The sequence below is a fragment of the Azolla caroliniana genome, unplaced genomic scaffold, assembly GCF_043228905.1.
Source record: "Azolla caroliniana isolate FFs.n. ecotype wild unplaced genomic scaffold, voAzoCaro1.0.p SCAF_5, whole genome shotgun sequence".
NCBI classification, from domain to species: domain Eukaryota; kingdom Viridiplantae; phylum Streptophyta; class Polypodiopsida; order Salviniales; family Salviniaceae; genus Azolla; species Azolla caroliniana.
In genome coordinates, this window is record NW_028230440.1 from 1 (window position 1) to 22,023 (window position 22,023).

Sequence of the window (22,023 nt, forward strand, 5' to 3'; positions counted from 1 at the left end):
GGAATTTGATAGATTAGAAAGTCATAAGGAATAGAGACATTGTGTTTATGGAAGATAAGACAATCGAAGATTGGAAGTAATGACAACTAGTGTTATCTTCTCACCCTATTGATGTTATAGATATTGTGTTTTTTGACACAAACCTTGTACATCTTGTTAGTGTATAGTAGTCAAATGATCTTTAGCAGGAAGATGTGCAAGATGTAAATTATGATGATGAGTTGCTAGAAACAACCGAGACTGAGACGATTGTTGAGTTGAGAAGATATATCCTCTCAGATAGTGACAAAGTTCCTCAAGATATCTTGCCATTGAGTATGTATTATTGACTGATGACGGTGAGCAATAATGCTATGAGGGAGCTATGTTTGATGTGCAAAGGAGAGGGTGGTACAATCCCATGGAAGATGAGATAAATTCCTTACATGAGAACCACACTTATGACTTGGTGAAATTGTCTGAGGGAAAGAGAGGTCTTAGGAACAATTGGGTTTTCAAGTTGAAATTTGGAGAAGATTGTTGTCCACCTAGATTCAAAACCCGTATAGTGGTGAAGAGTTTCTAGCAGAAGAAGGGTGTGGACTGTGATGAGATTTTCTCTCTAGTTGTAAAGATGGCATCTATTTGAGTTGTCCTAAGCCTTGCTGTAAGTATGAATCTAGAGATTGAGTAGCTAGATGAGATATACATGGAGCAACTTGAGGGTTTTGGGATCAAGGGAAAAGAGAAGCTTGTATGTAGATTGAGGAAGAATTTATATGGGTTGAAACAAGGTCCTCGACAATGGTACAAGAAATTCGAATCCTTCATGACAGATCATGCACTCCACAAGATAGAAGCTAAGCATTGGGTGTTTGTGAAGAAGTATCATGAAGATAATTTTCTTATTGTTTTGTTTTATGTGGATAATATGTTGGTTGTTGGTCTTGATGCTAATAAGATTGCAAGTTTGAAGAAAGCTATGAGTAAGTATTTAGTTGTAAAGGACTTAGGCCTTGCAAAACAGATATTGTGGATGCATATAGTGCGTGACAGGACGAAAAACATGTTGTGGCTATCACAGGAGAGATATATGACAAGGGTGTTGCAAAGATTTAACATAGATGAGGCTAAACCTGTTAGCTCTACATTGCTAGTGGGCATGACCTGAATTCCGATTGGTGTGCTAAGAGTGAGAAGGGTAAAGCAAAGATGAAGAAGGTGCCTTATGCTTCAATCGTGGGTAGTTTGATGTATGTTATGGTTTGCATTAGGCTAGATATTGCCTTTGTTGTTGGGTTTGTCAGTCGATTCATGAGTAATCTTAGAAAGGAGCATTGAGCTATAGTTAAGGAGATACTCAAGTATCTCAGAGGCGCTTCGAGTGTATGCTTAAGGTATGGTCCCTGAGAACCTATGCTTAATAATGGCTTTACAGATTTTGACATGTCGAGTGATGGTGATTCAAGTGGATCCACGTCAGGTTATGTGATGACATATGCAGGGGTAGTTGTATCATGGGAATCAATATTGCAAAAGAGTGTGGCTTTTTCAACCACAAGAGGCTGAGTATATGGTTGTTGTTGTTGAGGCAAGTTGGGAGTGAAGCAAGACACGTTCTTACTTCGTTGTGACAATCAGAGTGTCATCCATGTTGCCAAGAATGCAACCTACACTCTCAAACCAAGCACATACAGAGAAGGTTTCATTGGTTGCGAGAGAGGTTAGAAGATGAAGACTTTGCTTTAGTGAAGATCCACACCAATGACAATGGGCCAGATATGTTAACAAAGTCGATTGTCGCATGAGAGTAGGCTTGGTTGATTCTCCCATATAAGAGTGCAGGGAGAGTTTGTTTTGTTTTCCCTCCTCATGGGAGAAGAAGTCCAAGTGATACTTGGACATTGCTGAAAAGGGTCGAAAGGCTAGAAAGGGTCGTAAGGTCGAAAAGGGCCGTAAGGCTGAAAGTTGAAAGCATATACATAAACACACACACACACACACACACACACACACACACACACACACACACACACACATTGAACTTTCGGCCTTCATAGGTGAAGACTGTCATCTTGTGTGTGTTCTTCCATGTTCCTATCTCCGTTGTTCCACCTATTTTGTTGGTTGAAGACTGTCATCAAGGTTGTTGCCTTGATGTTCGGATATTTTCAAAGAGATATCTTGGGAGGTTGTACCCACTCGTACATTGACTTAGAGTGGAAGTTTTTGGTACCACTATATACCTCGGTGCAATTACATGTTAATTTATGGGATTAAGCCAATATAACTTGATGTAAATTCAGAGAATTGGATTTTAAGGTGACCTTTCAATTGAAAATTTTGATATATAATATAATTTTGATAATTTAGTTTGATTTATGATGTATTTTGAAAAATAAAAGTGGTAAAAATTGGTAAAAATAGGTATATAGTGGCATTATGGTAAATAAGTTTAGGTTTAAGGGTACTACGGTAAATAAGGCTTGTAGATTTGAGTATAGAATTACTTTATAAAGTGTATTTTTTTGGACATAGGGATAGTTTGATAAATTTGGAACTTCCAGGGTATTCTGGTAAATAGACGAACTTCCAGGGGTATCCTGGTATTTTTCCCTAAATTATAATAATGGTATCAGGAAATGGGGCTAAGCCATGCTTTGAGCCTTGAACGATGGAAAGAGCTACGAGTTTATGTCGACTGGGGGGGTTTTATTTCCTCCTTTGGAACACATCAAAACACAATGATCTCAGTACTCGAGCGTTAAGATGGCAGCCTCCACCGAAGAAAACACTGCAGATACAAGTAAACCGGTGAATTCCCCCCCTCTTTTTTCTCTTCTGCATTTCATTTTCCTGGGTTCATTTCTTTCGTCTTCCGTCATTTTCGTGATTGTGGGCAACGGGACTTTATGTAGCCATCATTGATTCCAACGGCTGAATTGGAAGATTGGGGTGTGAAGACCACTTTTGGAGTGCTCGCTGGCATGATCTATGGAGGATGTAAAGAAGCTATGGTCTTCTCTGTGAGTACACATTAACCCTAATGTCCTCTTTACAAAATTGGTACGAAAAAGAAGCAGCAGTGTATGTGTTCTCAATATGTATGTTTTTTGTGTATCTATATGCATATGTGTATCTGTATCTGTATGTATTGTGTATATATATGTATGCGTGTATGTTCTATCGACATGTAAATGTAAATGTATATATATGATGTATGTGTGTGTGTGTTTTGTATTTTACATTATTTATATATGGAATTAGTTTCGGTTCTAACGCTCTTTGGGTTCGGGAATCGTACAGGAGAAAGAAGAGATGTTGTTGTCTCAACATTCGATAGAGAATGATCATTTAAAGCGGCGCAATCTTCTAAGGCTTATACAAGAAGAAAAAGTGCTGAGGGTTGCGAGAGGGACAGCAATGGGAGGTGTGAAACTTGGCTTGTTTTCTGCTTTGTTTTGCGGCACCGAGAAGTACTTAGCACATATAAGAAGCTCACATGACACCTTCAATGTGGTCGCTGCCGGAGGCTTGACGGCTGCCACAGTTGGCCTCTTATGTATGTCACATTAACCTCCTACGTTGCTTTAAATGTTTGACTTTCCTAGATATTTTTTGATACTACCATATGTACTTGCAATCTTATAAATGTGTATTTAAAAGTGTCGTAGAATACAGTATTACTTACTGAAAGAATATTTTTGTGAGAAATAGAAAATATGCTTCAACATTTTTGGATTGAGCTTTGTATCAATCACGCAATGAGCTCATGCACATACAAATGTAGGCATCTTAAAAGGCAATAAAGTGTATTCATTTTGTAATGTAATGGCTCTTTCGTATTGGACCAGTGGCTCAATATCTTAGCATATGCAAGAAAATTAAACTTCAGAGACATTTGATATCATCAAAGGATTCATTATACTTCAGTGATATGTATTCAATCTTTTTCATTTTGTATCTATGTATATTGAACCAGTGGCTTTATATATTAGCACATGCAAGTAAATGAGACTCTAAAGACATTTCTTGGAAGCTTCAAAGGATTCATTGTACTTCACTGATATGTATTCAATTTTTTTCTTTTCATATCAATATTTCATTGCCTGCATGTGTGTGTATGAGCATGTATTAAGTATGAATGCCTGGATGGCTAAAATGCTTTTGATGCTATACTTTTGGCATCATTTTTCTTACCTAGTTATAGCAACACCCATTCACTTTGAGTTGGCCAATTCTTGGTTGGTTGTATTTATATCTTAAATGATGAAAAGAGTCAGTATTAAGAGTGTTCTCTCTATTTGTATGATTCCCCACCGGATTTTAAATTATGTTGCTCCCGTTTCAGATAATATTAATGTGAGTTTAATAACTATGTCATTATTGCTGGTATAGTTAATTTATCTGGGCAATGCATGATAAATAAGGCAACTTAAAACTGACGATACTAATAGATGCTTGATTTTCTTTGTTCTTCAGTTTCAGTTTTGGAGGAACTCGTCTCTTCTTCTTTTGTTTATATGCAGTTATATGTAAATGTGTGTTTGTGTGTGTGTATGTGTATACATAATACAAGAACATATAATGCATCATTAAAATCTAATTAGCAAATATGAAAGTCAAACATGAAATCTTACATCCAAATCATAAACAAACAGTATATTCTGTAACATGTTGGCCGAGTTCTCATTGATCCCATGATGTTTTGTTTATAAAAGTCAAGATCTAGGTTAATATTAAAATCTCCTCTCCATCATTTTAAAATAGAAGTGGATAGCATAACTAAATGAAGTCCTTTTTTCTCACAAAAAGGTGAAACTTCCAGAGCGAAAATAACATTTCAAATGTCTTTTCTCAGTGCCAGGTTCATTCTCTTGGCGGATACGATCGGCTTTATTAGGCTCGGTGTTGGGTGCTACATTTGGTATACCTTTAGGTGAGTGAGCCGTTTTGATATCGTTTCGACAAAAAAATGAAATGATTGATTTTTATTTTTATTTTTGAGGAAATTATATTGTCCTAAAAGTGTTGGATATATAGATATAGATATATGCTTATATGATATTAAATTTGTTTATGTCCATCAGGCTTTCTTCAAAGTACCCTCAATACACAATTAGAGAGGATGAATGTAGTTGATATGCATCCATTGGGGCAAAAGCAAGAGGACGCTGGTGTGCCACATGACTCAGTTGGCGATGTGATTGAACGTCTCGAGAAGAGAGTTTCTCGAAAGTGAAACTTCCTTTAATAGGCAATTGGAGGTGTTGTTCCTCAATACTAAATAAAGAGTGTTAGGGTCTTAACAGGATGTAGTTAAAAGGCTATTTACTTTTATCGTCCAAATTTCCCCTAATGCTAATCTATTCTATGGTTAAACCTTGCATTTGGGTCCTATTTTTTCCCTATTGCTAAGCTTTCCAAGGATGCACTATTTTCAAAAGGTGATACAAGTTTTTAATGAAAGTACTTGATGTGACTCGTGATCAGACCTACAAAGTAACTATATCTTCCTCAGAGATACACTAATTTATGCTTTGAAAATTATGATTTTGTTATTCACTTATTTGAAAAATATGTGATATTTTTGTCAGGGAAACCATCCTTATCACACAGACATGATATGTTCGAAGAACAGAAGTATCAAGACATGCATTTATTTCCATTTGAGAATGTGAATGAGGAGTTTTACTTCCTAATAGGGGATCTATTTCTGTGATGTAAGAATAAGCGGAATAACTTCAGTTTTTTTTATATCAACCTATGTTTTATGCAATGATCAGTTCTAGTGTTAATATTTCATATGTGACCTATGTTAGAGCTGCCACCTGGATGGTACCATCATGAATGTAATAGGTATGCATTTATGAATGTAATAGGTATGCATTTTGGTCATCTATATGACAACATAAAATTTATGGAGGATCAAATCAATGAAATTTGGCAACTAGCTTATTTTTTAACATTTGCTCTTTGTTTTCTTTTATGTGCTACCATTTTTGAACCCCCCAACGATGTGATTAGGAGGATGACATGTAAGGATTGCTAATTTATATAGGTTGCTCACACAGCAACGTTAATATACCATCATCATCATCATCATCTCTCAGATACAAATAATTAAGAAATTGAGGTGATTAGTAGGTAATTCTTGACATTGAGGAATTAATATGCCCACCGATCATGTGTTGGTGATGTGCGCAAGCTTGTAGCAACAAAACATAAGAAATGAACAATGACCTTTTGAGCATGTGGTCATGAGCATCTCAAATCTCTGAATGAGATGAAATACAAGAGGAATTTGGGAATTGCCATTTTAGAATTAAAGTCACGAGTCTTTAATTGGTAATGCATTTGGAGACAAGGAGTCTAGTGCTTTACACAAAGATACACCACCTCAAAGATCGATGGATGAAAAACTTGTGCAATTGTGTCTTTACCGTCCTACAAAGTCTATGGTTTAGAAGACATTGTGCAATTATTTTGTGTCTCTACTACAATCATGGGGGTGGGGAACTAATGATGATAGATACAAAAACGGCTGCATGCTAAAGGTTTATGTGGAGCGAACACTTTGTGACACCAGGAGGGGATTGTAAGACATTTATATGGCGATCAATGATGTCCATTGGGTGAGGTAGGCTCTCTTGATGAGTCCTCCTGTCCATCTATCCATCCATCCGAGTATGTGTATGTGTGTTTTGTCCTATCTTATGTGGATGTAGTGCAGAGTGAGGTGGGGTAAGAGAAAGCAAGAAAGATATATTAACGTCTTCTAAGACCAAAATTGGGCCAAGAGACTAATATATATATTACATTTATAGCATAGGATTCGAACCCTATACCTCCACATTAGTAGTTTGAAACCTTACCGCTATACTAACACATCATGAGAATGAAGCCATAGATAGATGCAACTATACATGTATTTATACAATGAATCACAGTCAGAATGTTGTGTAGGAGAGGCATTTATACGACGTATAAAAAAGGCTCGCTACGACGATAGAAGAAGAATCAGAATTAGCCGAGATCGAGAGAAGAAGCAGCAGACTAAAGGAAGGAGAGAGAGCGAGCAGTCGAAATCGAGTGGGAATAAGACCGACAAGAAGAAAGAAAGCCTGTCAGAGGATCCAGAGAGTAGCAGCAGAAGAAGACCAAGAGGAATCAGCCGAGAGCAAGAGAGAGAAGAAGAAGAAGTAAAAAGAAGGAAGACGAAGATGCAGGATGTTGGACTGGAAGCGAGAGAAGCTGCAATTCGAGAAGTGGCCAAATTGTTGCCATCTCCTTCCTCGTTGTCTTCCATTGCTTCTATTCGATCTGATTATCTTCAACGCCTACAGGTAAAGAATTCATCATTCCGCACGTATATGTACACGCCTCTCTCTCTCTCTCTTATATTGGCTTCTTGTTAACTTGAAATGTGGACCTTTTCATAATCATTTGTTTCTCACACAGACGTATATGCATTTTCTATTTCCTTTTCTGTGGAATTGTGGTTCTTGTCATTACCATTTATTGCACATATACATTGATTCTTCTTCTTTTTCTCTAGAATTGTGTTTTTTTAGCAGTCATTCATTTCCATACATACATATATTCTTGTTCCCTTGGAATGTGGTTCTTCTGGTCATCATTCATTAACGTATAGATAATTGACCTTTTTCTTTCTTTCTGCGTCCAATCAAATGTTGTTTCTTTTCACCTTTGATTGATCCATTCACCATATCTTGTGTTCTGATCCTTCAGGCCAATGATTCTCAGCTCAATACAAGTGTCTCGACTCAGGTACTGCTCTTCTTGTGAATGGAGTGAAGAAGCTTTTAATGAAATGAACAAACTTTAAAAGACAATGACTAGTAATGAAAGCTGGTGAAAACATTGATACAAAGTTCTCCTTTTACTGCATAATAAATTTAGAACAAACTCTATGCATATAATTGGATTCACAGAGTTACCCAATTACATCTATTTTGCTGGGAAATTTCTCTTTACTTACTGGCGGATTGTTTCCTTGTCATGCATGAGTTAATAGGAAAATATGAGAAAAGTATTACATACATATGCATACTTAGGCCTTATTAGTCATTAGAGAAGCTATAACTTGACCATTTGGCATAAGCTCTCTAGGCAGTAGTATCAATCATTAGAGACAAGAGATATCAGCCTTTTGCCATATGTTCTCCAGGAGTTCGCATGATTCAATAGAGAAGCTAGAGGTTGGGCATTGAGTGTAGTATGAATCACTTGAGAACCTATATATTGGCCATTTGGAATGTGGTCTCTAGGATGTCTGCATCACTAGAGAATCTAAAGATTGTCCATTTGGTGTATGATCTCTAGTATGTGCTTTTCATTAGAGAAACTAAAAATTGCTAATTCTGTCATAATATGAATCATTTGAAAAGCTAGACCATAGCCATTTAGCATGTGGTCTCTAGGACATGTGAGCCATGAAGATTAGAGATTTGGCATTGTCTGCATCATATTGAGGCTAGATATTTGGCATTTAGCATATGATGTTTAATAAGATTAAGTTGCCGGAGCAGCTAGAGACTGGCAATGTGCTGTAGTAAGTATGTATCATTAAAGAAGCCAGATATTGGCCATATGGTCTCTAGTATGTAAGAGTTATTAAGGAAGCTAGAGTATTGCTATTTGGTGTATACCTGGACAGACAATGAGATTGGATATAGAAAGGGACTACTGCCTTTTGAGCACAACCATTAATATATATGCTCATCTTTGGTCATTAGAGATGGGTGCTCCTGCTCTATGATGATAACGGTGGAAGAAATGGTCTTGTAGATGCAGCTCCAAGCCCATGGGCGTTAATTATGTCTAGGTCTATTATATGATATATATAAGACTCAGAGCAGGTGACTTGTCTCAGGTCAGTTGTTGGTTGGGTTAGTGAGTATTTAATTTGGGTTCTATCCTTTCATAAATGTTTGGCTAATTGCTCATTTAATTACTTGATTCAAAACGAATTGCTACCATATAATTAGAAACATCTAGTAAAAAAATTAAAATTATGTGCCACTGTTTTCTATTAATAATATTTGTTCACGGGAAGCTCCAAAATGTAAATTTTAGTGAATGAGGGTTATCTTCTTCTCGTGAGTGTTTTAAGTCATAAATATTCCTGTAAAGTGCAGCAGCATAGTAACATGGTCAGATGTAAAAATCAGTATTTGGTTGTAGGGGAAGAGGCAGATTTGAGAGTCTTCTAAAACCATTTCACGTTGGGGCAGTTTTCCAGTTCACATGCTTGAAAACTATGCATATTTTAATATTCTTGGGATTTGTCATTTGCACCGAAATTCGTTGTCTGGATACACTGCAAGAAAACCTGAATTCATTGCCTCCGATGGTGGTGTCTTGGTTTGAGCATTTTCTTCTTGGAAATTCTTTAAGCGTGTGAATTATTTTTAGATTCTATCTGCATTTGTCTGCTTGGTTGGTTTTTTATTCCTAGTTTATGACCATTATGCATAGGTGGAGCAAGCAAGATCTGGAATTGAAGCTCTTAATACTTCCCAAATAACAATCACACAACTGCGAGACAATTTCGCTTTCATTGACAAGTAAGTCTTATAAATCCTTGGCAGATTATGTTCTGTGATCTGAAACACTGTAAAGGAAACATTCCAACCATCCAAATTATGAAAACCAGAGTTTATTAAACCAAGGAACGCCATTACAGAAGGATAAACTAATCTTCTGCGTGGAAAGTTTTTGATTTCTTTATTTTATTGCTATGCTGCTTGTTGAAATTCAAAAATTCAACATGATTGTATGTGTTATGTTTTGGCTGTAATTTTTGCAATTCAGTGTTAAGGGCGGATTGTCAATCTTTTAATGATCAGAGTGGCATATATAGACTGTGTGCTCACATTTCAGTTTGGATTTTTATAATTCCATACTCTTTGACTCTTATTTCCCATTGGTCCATGGTTAATCTTTTATGGTCAGAATGGCATATACTTCTGTAAATTTTCCTGTTACGGCCACGTAAGCACACACTTCAAGTTGAATGTTTGTAATTCAATAACGTTGACTCGCAATTGCCTATTTATGCACAGTTAATCTTTTCATGGTCAGAATGGCATATAAAGAACTTGTTTTGTAAGGTTACCTTTTTGTTGCTACATTAGCCACTTATAACCTGCATATCATCTTTTAATATGATATTGTAATTTATCCTTTTCAGGTTATGTCAGGATTGTCAATCACTGATTGATCATCATGATCTTATTAAGCTGCTAAGTAATGCAAGGAATAATCTGAATACTACATTGAAGGTTTGTATTAAGAAACCACTGTTCTATATTTTTGTATATGTGCTGGACGGGTCCTTTAGTATCCACCATGAGCATGTAATTCATCTATTCACTTAGAAAAACTAAATTATTGCCATATTTTTGATGATCATGCATTTTTTTCTTTATTGATTGACATGCAACAAATTAAGATCTTATTCGAAGTAGTTAGATTTTATCTGAAGTGAGACATGTGTTCTGTGATTTAGGTCTTCATGTTTACACAGAATCAAATCACATTGTTATCTTGTAACTCTAAAGAGATTGGATATGCCCACTGCTACTTGTACTTGATCATTTGTGGGAGTGCGACATGCATTCTGTGATTTGATTCTATATTTGTATGGGATTTTCATGTTTACACATGAGGCATGATAGATATTGACATGGGAATGTGGCCACAAATTTCATTATGAAGGAAAGAGGAAATTTCAAGAACAAAAAATCTCTGTTATCAGGTTGTTTGCCAGCCTATCTCTGATATCTTGATTACGGGTTAGATATTCAGCATTTGTATTTCTGTGTACACAACTCCTTTGCAAGCTCCATGTACTCAATGTGGGAGATTGGAAGCTTGTGAGTGCCATTTATTTTGTATAGATTTCTAGTCCTCAGAAAAGGATATGCTTTTTGTGAGGTTTGGACTGTAATTTTGTATCAGTAAAAATGCATTTTGTTAGTTTGATGCAATACGGGGCTTGCTTTTAAAATAATTGGTTCCCAATTTAAAAAATTGAAGCACACAAAATAAATTATTAACTTTTTTCATTAATGAACTAAAGCAGCACATAAAAACGCCTTATAGTTTGGAGTCTGGATACACGATGCAAACCAATGCTGGTGGGTTTATTCTAATGGGTAGAGTCTGATTATCCTATATTAAGCAGTTTTAATAGGCCCTTGTTTTTATTTGCAAAATGCTGTAAAAAGAAAGAGCCTAGGGTTTAATTCATGGCCACTGTTGGGGTTTTCATGTTTTAGTTGATGTTTATGATAAATACAAACATCATAAACATTAAAAATCATAGTCATCTATGGAATAAAGATGCATGTACTTACTAGATGACTTTCCTGGGTATGGATAGTCATCTATGGAATAAAGAAAAAAACTTACTATAAAGCTGAAGGACTATCGTTTTCTACTTTTCTACTTTTATAAATAGACGAGCTTCCTGGGTATGGACAGTCGTCTATGGAATAAAGAAAAATACTTATTATAAAGCTGAAGGACTACTGTTTTTTATTTGTCTCTATACGCATCTTATTGGAAATGTATCTAGCATTATATATTGCATCAAATATGTTTTAATACATTTTCTTATGAACTGTAGGATGTGGAAGGAATGATGTCAATATCTGTAGACGCTGCTGATGCAAGGGAATCTTTAGCTGATGACAGACAGCTCGTGAACACATTTGAGGTCTAGAAACACTATGCCATTTCTATGGTTAATGCATCTCGCAATTAAAAGACAAATCTGTGAACTTCTCCTACATGTGATAATGATCAGCCTCATTGGAGCAGAATATTGAAATAGAAGATAACATCCTTCATTGATGGGAAGCTTTCTTTGATGTTGCAGAAGCTTACTGTGTTAGAAGGTAAAAGACGTTTTGCATTAGCTACAGCATCATCCCGTAAAGAGGAGGCCAGCAAACTAAGGTTTCCATCTCCTACTTTAGTACTCAATTGTAGTTAATTTCATATTTTGATGGAAGCTTAAACCTGAATTGATGTTTTATATCTTTCAGTGAGTACTTTGAAGATGTGAACAGGACCAGGGAGAAGTTTGAGTCAACACTTTGGGGGTATATTGGAAACTTCTTCAAACTCTCTAAGGACAGGTAATAATTGATTCACTCGTATGGGAAGTATATTTAGTTTCAAGAGTCATGCTGATACCTTCTTTGGGAGTCCAGTGTTGTGTGTAACATATTGAATAGCTCGACAATGTTGTCATTGTCAACGCCTTCTATATACCTATTGTTGAAATGACTAGCATGTGATTGCATCTGTTTTTCAGCCTGAAGTATGCAAAGAGAAGAACATAGATGTGCTTATGACTATCATATAAAAAAAGCAATAACCATATAAATAATTCTGAATAAAAACCTGAATATGTTATATATTCGCATAGGTTGAGCATAATGTAGCTGGTTGAGAGATTTCCATATTGTCTGTAAAGCACAAAATATAACCCTGGAAAAAATATGCCAAGGGCTGAAGGTTCCAAACAGCAGACATCTTACCGAACTTATAATCAAGAAACTATAGTTGAAGGTAACAAGTGACTTGTAAGATGGTAATTGTTTGAGTACAAGTAGCTAGCAGGCTTTTACGCCAGAGGACAGGATGTGTCAAGAAGAACTTTACATATAGGAGCATTACATTTGCAGGTACATAGCCTATATGAGATTAAAAGGCATTTTACCTCATTTGTGGACATGTTTTAAGACCCTTAGCTCAGGCCATGTGTTGAGAAGCAAGCTCAACATGGGCCGTATCGGCTGAATAAGCCGAGAGCTGGATTGGATGAAGACCAATCGGCGAGGCCCGGATCCGCTGAAAAAGCCGGGAGCCGGATCGGCGTTGAGCCGGCAAGCCTGTGGGACTGATATTCCTCCAAGGATTATTTTTGGGAGTTAGTATCAGTAGCTCATTTATGAGAATTGAAGTACTTGTTTGTCCTTTTAAGGACTTGTATAAAAGTGCTCACTAAGCATATTGTATGTATAGAGTGTTGTTATTATTTTGAATTCATTTTTCATCTTCTGCTCTTCCTCTGTCTCTCTCGCTCTCTAAGTAGTATCTCTATGTTTTCTCAAGTTCTGTTTTCTGTTCACCTGTGGAGCCGGTAGTATCCGAGTCTGTTCGTTTTAGATTCCGCACGTAATATTTATATGGTATCAGAGCGCAAGGGTTGAGAATCCTCTGCCGCGGACAAGCGTTCCAACACAGACAAACCTAATCCTTGGACAAGAACAGACAAGAAGAAGAATATGGACAAAGGAATGGGTGGTGCTCTTCCGGCAGAGAAGTTGGACAGAAGCAACTACGTGTCTTGGAAGTACAAGATGCACCAGTACCTGCCGGGGCATGGCTATTGGAGTTACATCCATGGAGAAAACGAAGTAGTGCCAGAAATGGCACACAAGGATTTTCCAACGTGGGAGCAGGCGGCAAGTAGAGTCTTGTATTGCCTTGCATCCTGTGTGCACGACTAGATGTTGGGCTACATTCGAGATGCATAGACGCCGAAGGAGGCCTGAGAAAATCTGAAGAAGATTTTTGCCGTGAATAACACGGCCCGCAAGTTACAGCTTTGTCAAGAGCTCAACAATATCCGACAGAAGGATATGACGGTGACCGACTATACCACAAAGATCAAGGAAATCTGTGATGACTGCTATTTGCACAAGGGAGAAATCAATGTCATTTTTCGACCTGCAATCGATGCTTATGATCAAAGAAAACCACGCAACCTAACAGTCGGATGCTGTACACGGACGCAGATAGGCCCCGTGGTCGTGGAGAACGTGGTGGATCTATACGCATTGGTGGCGGTCAACAGAAGCAAAATCAGAGGCATAATTGACATGCCGAATCAGTTCCGGACCCTCCATGAGCAGGGAGGGTGTCAAGGCGGCACCGAAAACTGGCAAACAAAGGCTGCGACGGAATGTTGGTATTGTGGTCGTAAAGGCCACAGAGAAAGCGAGTGCTGAAAGAAGGCTGGTCCCGCTCAAGTAGCCCACCTGCTCAAGTAGCACACCCACCGGGGTCTCGGACGAAGGAGCTGATAAGAGAGTGAGAGAAAGTGTAGTGATATCAGAATTGGTTTCCAGATATCTTCGCCGGCACAGGGGCATGTGTATGTAACCGATCCGGATCAGTCATTGGATGCTAGATGATGAGCGCAGGGGCTCAGACATGTATATTGCTCCGGACCTGTCGCTGGATAACAAACGATGAGCACACGGGCTCGGGACTCGGATAAATGCGTGGGGTAGACGAGCACACGGGCTCGAACGCTCAGGTATATACGTAGGTGAAAGGGGAACAGAGATGAGAATTCGACAAAAACCAGGAAACACTGAGGAAAACAGAGGAAACCGGACACAACAAGATAAGCAATTAACTAGCAGACAAAGAGAGATACAACCGGACACGGCCAGCAACAGAGCTTTGAGCTCTCCACACAAAAATCTGTGGACACTAGTGAGCCTCTGATCGGGAGCACACAGGCTTCCAACGCGAACAAAGGCCTCGTAGTATAACGACAGAAAACCAGGAACGGGAAGTGAGCAGTCAACTCGAAATCCGACAGGACTTCCTCCTCCCAAACGATGGAAATCCCCCTGTAACGGTCTTCCTCCCCTCCCCTTTTATAGTCAAGGAGGGTCGGTTACATCAGCTTTATGACAATCGTTTTCTATCAGTGATCCTCGCCGCGATATCCTCCCATCACACACATTATTCCCCTCTTTTTATGGGATCTTAAAAATACCTATTAAACACTCTACCTAGTACTTATAAATACTTCAATATTTACAATTACTTTACACACAAGACCCATTTCGTGGGGGTGTTCGCACACCCCCGTTCACGCGCATCCGAAGATCTTTCTCCTAATTGCCGGAATCCTCCACGACAACGGTTTTATGGAATGCATAGATTCCCCATTGCATATTTAAGGACTTGCAAGGGATTCTAGCCATTGCATGTGAGGAGTGCTTCTCGGAAATCCACAAAACAGCAATAAATCCTCTAATTATGGGATCTGCCCTCCTCAATAAGGACTTGAGGGTCAATATGTGATCCAAAGTTGTGAACAATCTCCCAAAGCTTGCTGTAGAAAGCTGTGATTGTTGCAGGAAAATGATACAGCTCATCCACAAAGAACAATCATGGCTTTCTTTAGTTCCATCACTCTTTATCATGTGTCTAGTCAATCAAGCACTACATATGTGGGATCTCTATTAGGACACCACGAAGGGGGCTTCAGTAGATAAGGCAATAGCAATATGTCATGCATGCCAGCCACGGTCACCTTGACCATGACCATGCCACCCTTGTCATTAACAAATAAAGGCTATTTTCATAAGCACTAAAGGTGCTTCCCTCTCTAAGATCCTCTATGTTGGAGAATTTTTGAAGGTGAAAGTTTCAGTTTATCCAAGTTCAGAATCTTAAGTGCTTAGATAACTAGATTCTTCAGTGCACTATATTTAATTGTATTTATTTTGGTTTGTTGTTCCTAAGGAAAATACAATATTTTAAGATGTAATATCTTGTTTTCCCTTATAGGTCATTTTGGTTCCTTAAGACAGTTAATATAATTTGGTTTTATGGTGGGAATATAAATGATATTTGTGTGCTCTCTCTTCATCTCTTCCTCAGGATGTATAGTGCTAGCTAATTAGAATATTGGGTATCTTTGGAAGTTTTAATAAGTTAGTTCTCAAAAAGACAGTCCAATATGATATGCTAAATTCGTCTTAAAAGTTTCCAATATGATATACTTTCTTCTCTCTTTATTTATATTTATTTGGGAAAACTACCAGAAGATGAACTTTTCGTACCTCTGTTTTTTGTTTGTAAAAGCTATGCTATTTTGAGCATTAATGTTCTGTACATATAATAAACAAGAAGTTTTAGATATCTCTAAAGTTGAAGAAGATGAATTCACAACAGAAACTGATTATTCTCAGAATGTAAATGAGTTGGTGATGAAGGCATTTACTTAAAAAATTATCATTTGAATTTGAAGATTCATTTCAGAGCTCCTATTGCAGTGTAGTTATAATAGCTTCACAGTCTTTTCTTGTCCTTGTTTCTTATGTTTGTTTGAAATAATATATCCTGACAATATTTTTTTCTTTATCATTTTTAACAGCCCCCAAACACTAGTTCGAGCATTGAGGTATCCTTTCTTTTCATGGTATTGGGTATGTGTGTAAAAGTAACAAACTAAAGATTTTGTTGCTTATTTGGAGCGTCCAAAAAGAACTTTGATATGTAAATGATAAGATTGAATTGAAATAATGCTCAAAGTGTATTTCCTTAATTTATATTCTATTCTATAATTCAATCTAAGTGTACATTTTGCAGGAAAATTGTGTACATAATGTATTGTTCCTCTGCAGAGTAGTGGAGATGCAAGAAATATTCGATCAACAACAAGAAGATGAAGCTGCTGAATTAGAAGGAGGCTCTATTTCAAGTTTAGTTACTGATGGCAATAAGAGGTGTGATAAAGAACCTGAATATTTCACATCCTAGGTTTTTGTTTTGTTTATTTTTTGGGCTAGAATAATATCTTCTTGCAGCAACGTATAACCTCAGGCCATCCACACAATCACCAAAGGGAATGCTGCCTCCAAGGGCATCTGAGAATTATGCGAAAGAGAAGAGAGGAAGAAATTATAAAGATAAATGCTATAAAGCAATTGCGAGGGCCGTGGAAAAGAGGTTCAACTTACTTATTTCTAATGTAAGAGCTTGTTAAGGATTAATGCATTAAAATAAAAGAAATTAGTGAGAAATAAAAATGGATGACAAAGATAGGGTTGGAAAACATTTCTGTTATTTGTTAATTAGTTCTATAACTCTTTTCACCAATCTAAATGATCAGTCTGTAATATGCATTTTGTAGCTTGTAGAAGATGATCTGAATGCAGCCTTGGAGGAAGCTAGTGCAGTGAGTAATATGACCAGAAAATGTTTCATTTCCTGCTTGCCAGAATATATTTGCAAATTATTTTCTGCATTTTCTAACAGATTGCTGGAGAATTGCCCGACATTTACGACTATGTTGCTCCATGCTTTCCACCACGGTCAGTCTAAGATATGCCCATTGTTACTAAGCATATGTTTGAAAGAAATGTTCGTTAGAATCATGAGTCATGTGAAGCCAAAAATAGAAAGAAATTACACACGAATTCTGAATGCAGTCTTCTTCTTAAGTTCATACTTTGTAATGGAATAAGCTGTCTTGAGAATGAGCAGTATAGTACTCCCCTGAAGTCCATCTGTATATGTGCTTATAGATATATGATTATGTTAATGATGTATTTGGATTACCCAGATCAAATGGATAGATTAGTTTGCCACACATTTCTCATTTTACTTATGAACTTGGACGCATTAGTTACAGCCAACTGTTTCTCATGTCTGCATGAAGGTCTGAGTTTTGGATAATCTTTTTCATCTTTCAGATATGCAATCTTTGTAACCATGGTACAGCTTTATACTGAACGTTTCGTTCAAATGCTGAGGAAGCTTGGGGATAGAACTAATGATCTTACTAATCCAGAAATATTGAAGGTATGTCTTGCTGCATTTTATGAAGCAATTGTACAATAATTTAGATATTTATGTAGGGGACGATCGAGGCCATGTATGTGGGATGCAGAATTAGAGAATAACCTGAATGATTTATTTCAAGTGATGATTTGCATTGTGAGACATCATGCATAATAGAGTGGCCATTCAAATTTTGAATATGTATCACAAAGAGTTGATGTATCTACAACATTATCTCATCTATTGGAATCTACATTCAATGAAAAGGCTACGGGAGGTGAACTCTTTATTCAGACCCCTTTTGGAACCATATGAGACAAATCTTCTGGAGACAAAGAAGAAGATTATGTTAGGGGACCCAAAGGACGGATAGCAAGTATCAGAAAGGTGGATTAAAAAGAAAATGAAATACATTTACCAGATCAGGATAAATGAAGAAGTCCAGTGGGAACATTCTTAAAGTGCCACAATGACATATGCGACTGATACAGAGGCTACATCTAAAAATCCCATTTCATCTTCAACAACAGAAAAACTTAAATAAATATAAATAAACTAGAAACCTGCCCAAGGTATCTTGGCTTTTCTGCAACTCATTTTGCGAAGGGTATATCTTGAAGTCCCACGCTCTTATGTAAAAATGTTGATATTCCTGCTAGCTGGAGATATAACTAAGTGATTTTAGGTGGCGTGAAAGTTCTACCATAGTTGTTAAAGAACGTGTATTCTACGTTTAGAATACATTTTAGAATACTCTGAAGTATTCTACATGTATTCCACGTTTTAGAACTGCCGTTTTTCAAATTTTCACGTATTACACTTATTCTAAAAAATTTACGTATTCTACGTATTTAACAACTATTTATCATTTCAAAAAAGTTCAAAAAAATTTTAAATTTTCTTTTTTTGAAAAAAAAACTTTAAAATTTAAGAAGTATTTAATGTATTTTACAAGTATTCTACACATATTCTAAGTATTTAACGTATTTTATCTGTAAAATACGTATTCTAAGTAGTTTTTTTAAAAGTTAGAATACTTGTAGAGTACTTAGCATACGTATTCTACACATATTGTATGCTAAGTATTCTACAACAATGAGTTGTACCTTCCACAGATGTCCAACATGGGCTGGCCCAAGATGGAGAGATCATGTACGTGCCACAGAGTAAGAGATTCTCTGTAGGGAGGGGACAGGGAATCTTGTATTATGGCATGAGGCATGCGGTAAGAAATGTCCTCTGAGGCCCTGTTGCAAGATAACCGGTGAAAATGTGTTCAACTAACTCTCAATGGAACACTGTTTCTGAAGAATAATGCTGCAGTAGCTCGTCAATGCTTGTGTGTCCTGTTTATTTAGGATTTGGTCCATCTGCTCCCGATGTATTCCTACTGTTGTTTTCTTTTGGCTTTGTTACGGTTTTTGACTGAGAACTTAATGGTTGGAAGCATCCAAGTCTAACTAGATTCTAGTCTCATGAACATATCATTCTTTTATCTTGTACAGGATGTAGTTTGTAATTGAGCTTGCTTATATTCCTGGTTACATGGGTGATGCTATCTGCAGGTAGCAAGCTGGGTTGTGCAATATCAGGAACAACTTATAAGTTTAGGAGTCGACCAGTCACTCGCACAAGTCTGCGCTGAGAGTGGAGCAATGGACCCCTTAATGAACGCATATGTTGATCGTATGCAAAAAGCAATGCAGGTAGCTCTTTTGTTAGAAATAAAAAGATAACACTATTTAACATATATTAGCATCAATTTTTTGCCACTGGTGAATTGGTCTCTGATGTTGATGGGGTGGAGTATATTAGGTTTGGTACACCAATATTCTACAGGCTGATAAAGTTCATCCTGTAAAACGAACCGAAGATGGAAAATGCTATACAATGGCGGCGGTTGATTTGTTCCGAATATTAGGTGAGCAAGTGCAAGTCGTCGAAGAGAGCAGCACTGATGTGATGCTATATCGTATTGCTCTTGCAGTAATCCAGGTAATAATATTATGAAATAGTTCGGTTGTTAGGCAATCAATGTAACTTTAACCCTCCATCCATTGGAGTAACTCTGTGCAATTTTCTCTTCTTTCAGGTAATGGGTGATTTTCAGACAGCTGAACGTCTACGTTTAGAGGATCCTGGGGAATTAGAACTTGAACTTATATGTGCTATGGTAAGGAGGGTTGATTGATGTATGATCCAGGGAATTAGAACTTGAACTTATATTCCTTGTATTGAAATATTGTAAAGATTGTATGATCTGGCTTTTGCAGGTGAATAACAATTTGCGCTGCTATGATCTATCAATAGATCTAAGCCACACTATTATGGAGGCTTTGACTATATACTATGAGGAGCAGGTATTCATCATATGTGCTTTATTAGAATTCTATGTCATCTGTGAAGTAGTATGGCTTCAATCAAGGCCATCGATTGGACTTATCATTCTTCCAATCACACCTACAGCAAAAGCTTCAGGGAAGTTAATAGTACTCCTCAAATAATTAAGGATGAAACCATCAAAGGCTAACAAAGCTAATAGCTTCTGATATTCAACATTATGGTCTTTGTTTCTGCGTTCACCTGCTGCATGTCCTTTTCTGTTTATCTGTCTCTTGTTTCTACTGGTCATGGTTTTGTTGATAGATGGAATGTCTCTGGCAGGTCAATTTTGAAGATACGTGCAAAGGATTTCTAGAAGTTGCTAAGGTCTTTTAACCCTCATTCACCTTATGATTACAAAGCTGATGGAAAATATATGCTTATCTGATCCAACTGGAACGCGTGAAATCATGTCATTTGAACAGGAAGGTGTCCAGCGAGTTGTGAAATCAATTTTTGAAGACCCAGGTGTAAAGGATTTGCTTGCCAAACTTTATCACAAAGGTGAATCAATCGTGATATTTTGTGAATTGAATGATTTGTTATTCCTTCATACTTCTAAAATACAATTATTGCATCAGATTGGTATGAAGGCCTGGTAACTGAATATCTGGTTGAAACATTCAGCGACTACTTCTCTGATATAAAAATGTGGGTAAAAAGTAATATAGTTTTGTTATGTGCTGTAGAGGTGCCTAGCAGAGCCATAAAATGTGGAACTGTTTTTTCTCATGATAGATTTCTTGAAGAGAGATCATATCGGAGGTGTGTTGAATCATGCTTGGAGGAAACAATTGTTGTCTATGTGGACCATCTGCTTACCCAGGTATGTCCATTATTGGCTAATTTGTTCCATGAAAATGTAATAGGTTTTCTTTGGCTTACCAGAAGATATGCATCACCTGTTATTATCCAGCGGAATTACATTAGCGAAGATATGCTAGAACGAATCCGTCTTGATGAAGAAGTTTTGACAGCTTTCTTCAGTATCCATGTGAATCAACAGGTAAGATTGGTTCTCAAAAACCAGAAAGGACTTTGAGTAGTCATAGTTTCTTTTCTGGTATTAAATCTGCTATTTGCCATTAAATATTTTGTCCATATCTTGTAAACAGAAAGTTCAGAAACGTGTGCAACCATTGGCTGACCTGAAGGAGCTAGCATCAGCAGAAAATGTCGATGACTTCGGACTGGCATATACAAACCTCTTGCAAAACCAACCAGACTGTCCTGTGGGTTTTTAACTTTTGTTTTCTGATATTTTTATTGCTGATGATTATTAAAGTATTTATGGAGTATAATGAAGGAATTATGTTTTGCAGCCAGAAGTTGTTGAGAAGGTGCTAGCACTTCGGGAAGGTATTCCAAGGAAAGATGCCCGTGAGGTAGGAGAAACACAAAAAGTAATAATACAAAATAACCCGTAACTTGTCATCAATCTCATTTTGAGTTCCTATTACAGGTTATGCAAGCATGTAGAGATGCATACAATAAAAGCATTGTCAATGGAGTCCCTAAATCAGGGCTAGTTTTCAGTAGACTTACATGCTTGCCAAAGGCTACATTAAAGTGGCGGTAAATAGTTTCTTTAAATATACAACCAAAGTTCACCATCTATTCCAGTTTCACTCATGAAAAAATTTATTTTTAACTTTTTGAGCTACTCATGAGCAAATGGTAGAGTTCCCACTATTGAATTGCCTCCCACGCTTGTCTCTTATAACATGCCATCTTGCGCATTTCTTTGCGAGCATGTACTAAGGTAATAGTACTTCTAAGTCGTGATAATTTAAGTTGTCTAGGTAAGTCTCTACAATCCTCATCATACCATCTATTTTGTGGCATAGACCCTACTCTACCTTGCTTGGAGTGTTTCGTGTGTGGGAATTACTAATTGCTACAAAATGAAGGATGTGTGTGAGTTATATAGATTCTCGAAGGCAATGAAGAATCAAGTGAGGAGAGATGAGCTTGAAGAGAGAGAGAAACTACCCATGTTTTACCAATAAAAGAAAAAAAAAAGAGACTACC

At 37.1% G+C, this 22,023-nt stretch overlaps 2 protein-coding genes across 2 annotated transcripts; both read left to right on the forward strand.

Annotated features, from left to right (window-relative positions):
• The first annotated feature begins 2,670 nt into the window (after positions 1-2,670).
• LOC147863398 (Mitochondrial import inner membrane translocase subunit Tim17/Tim22/Tim23 family protein) lies at positions 2,671-5,365 on the forward strand. The gene is made up of 5 exons (XM_087319172.1): positions 2,671-2,793; positions 2,898-3,005; positions 3,286-3,541; positions 4,841-4,918; positions 5,070-5,365. The coding sequence occupies exons 1-5, from the start codon at positions 2,749-2,751 to the stop codon at positions 5,219-5,221; spliced, it is 639 nt and encodes a 212-aa protein (XP_087175298.1). The 5' UTR covers positions 2,671-2,748; the 3' UTR covers positions 5,222-5,365.
• A 1,620-nt stretch (positions 5,366-6,985) lies between these two features.
• LOC147863399 (exocyst complex component SEC6-like) lies at positions 6,986-21,653 on the forward strand. The gene is made up of 25 exons (XM_087319770.1): positions 6,986-7,325; positions 7,732-7,770; positions 9,481-9,569; positions 10,196-10,286; positions 11,636-11,725; positions 11,888-11,967; positions 12,057-12,149; positions 16,202-16,228; positions 16,452-16,553; positions 16,651-16,798; positions 16,961-17,005; positions 17,086-17,141; positions 17,523-17,631; positions 19,176-19,316; positions 19,426-19,605; positions 19,703-19,783; positions 19,884-19,970; positions 20,275-20,319; positions 20,418-20,496; positions 20,574-20,643; positions 20,731-20,818; positions 20,909-20,998; positions 21,108-21,224; positions 21,315-21,377; positions 21,455-21,653. Exons 1-25 carry the CDS (start codon positions 7,203-7,205, stop codon positions 21,569-21,571), a joined length of 2,250 nt encoding a protein of 749 aa, XP_087175896.1. The 5' UTR covers positions 6,986-7,202; the 3' UTR covers positions 21,572-21,653.
• Positions 21,654-22,023: the final 370 nt, after the last annotated feature.

What these genes read in the sequence shown, in the direction of transcription:
- LOC147863399 (XM_087319770.1), top strand. Translation starts at nt 7,203, where the DNA reads ATGCAGGATGTTGGACTGGAAGCGAGAGAAGCTGCAATTCGAGAAGTG. An exon ending in TGGACCATCTGCTTACCCAG is followed by an intron (nt 20,819 to 20,908) that starts GTATGTCCATTA and finishes GTTATTATCCAG; the next exon opens with CGGAATTACATTAGCGAAGA. An exon ending in CAAGGAAAGATGCCCGTGAG is followed by an intron (nt 21,378 to 21,454) that starts GTAGGAGAAACA and finishes TTCCTATTACAG; the next exon opens with GTTATGCAAGCATGTAGAGA.
- LOC147863398 (XM_087319172.1), top strand. Translation starts at nt 2,749, where the DNA reads ATGGCAGCCTCCACCGAAGAAAACACTGCAGATACAAGTAAACCG. An exon ending in AAGAAGCTATGGTCTTCTCT is followed by an intron (nt 3,006 to 3,285) that starts GTGAGTACACAT and finishes GGAATCGTACAG; the next exon opens with GAGAAAGAAGAGATGTTGTT. An exon ending in TGCCACAGTTGGCCTCTTAT is followed by an intron (nt 3,542 to 4,840) that starts GTATGTCACATT and finishes GTCTTTTCTCAG; the next exon opens with TGCCAGGTTCATTCTCTTGG.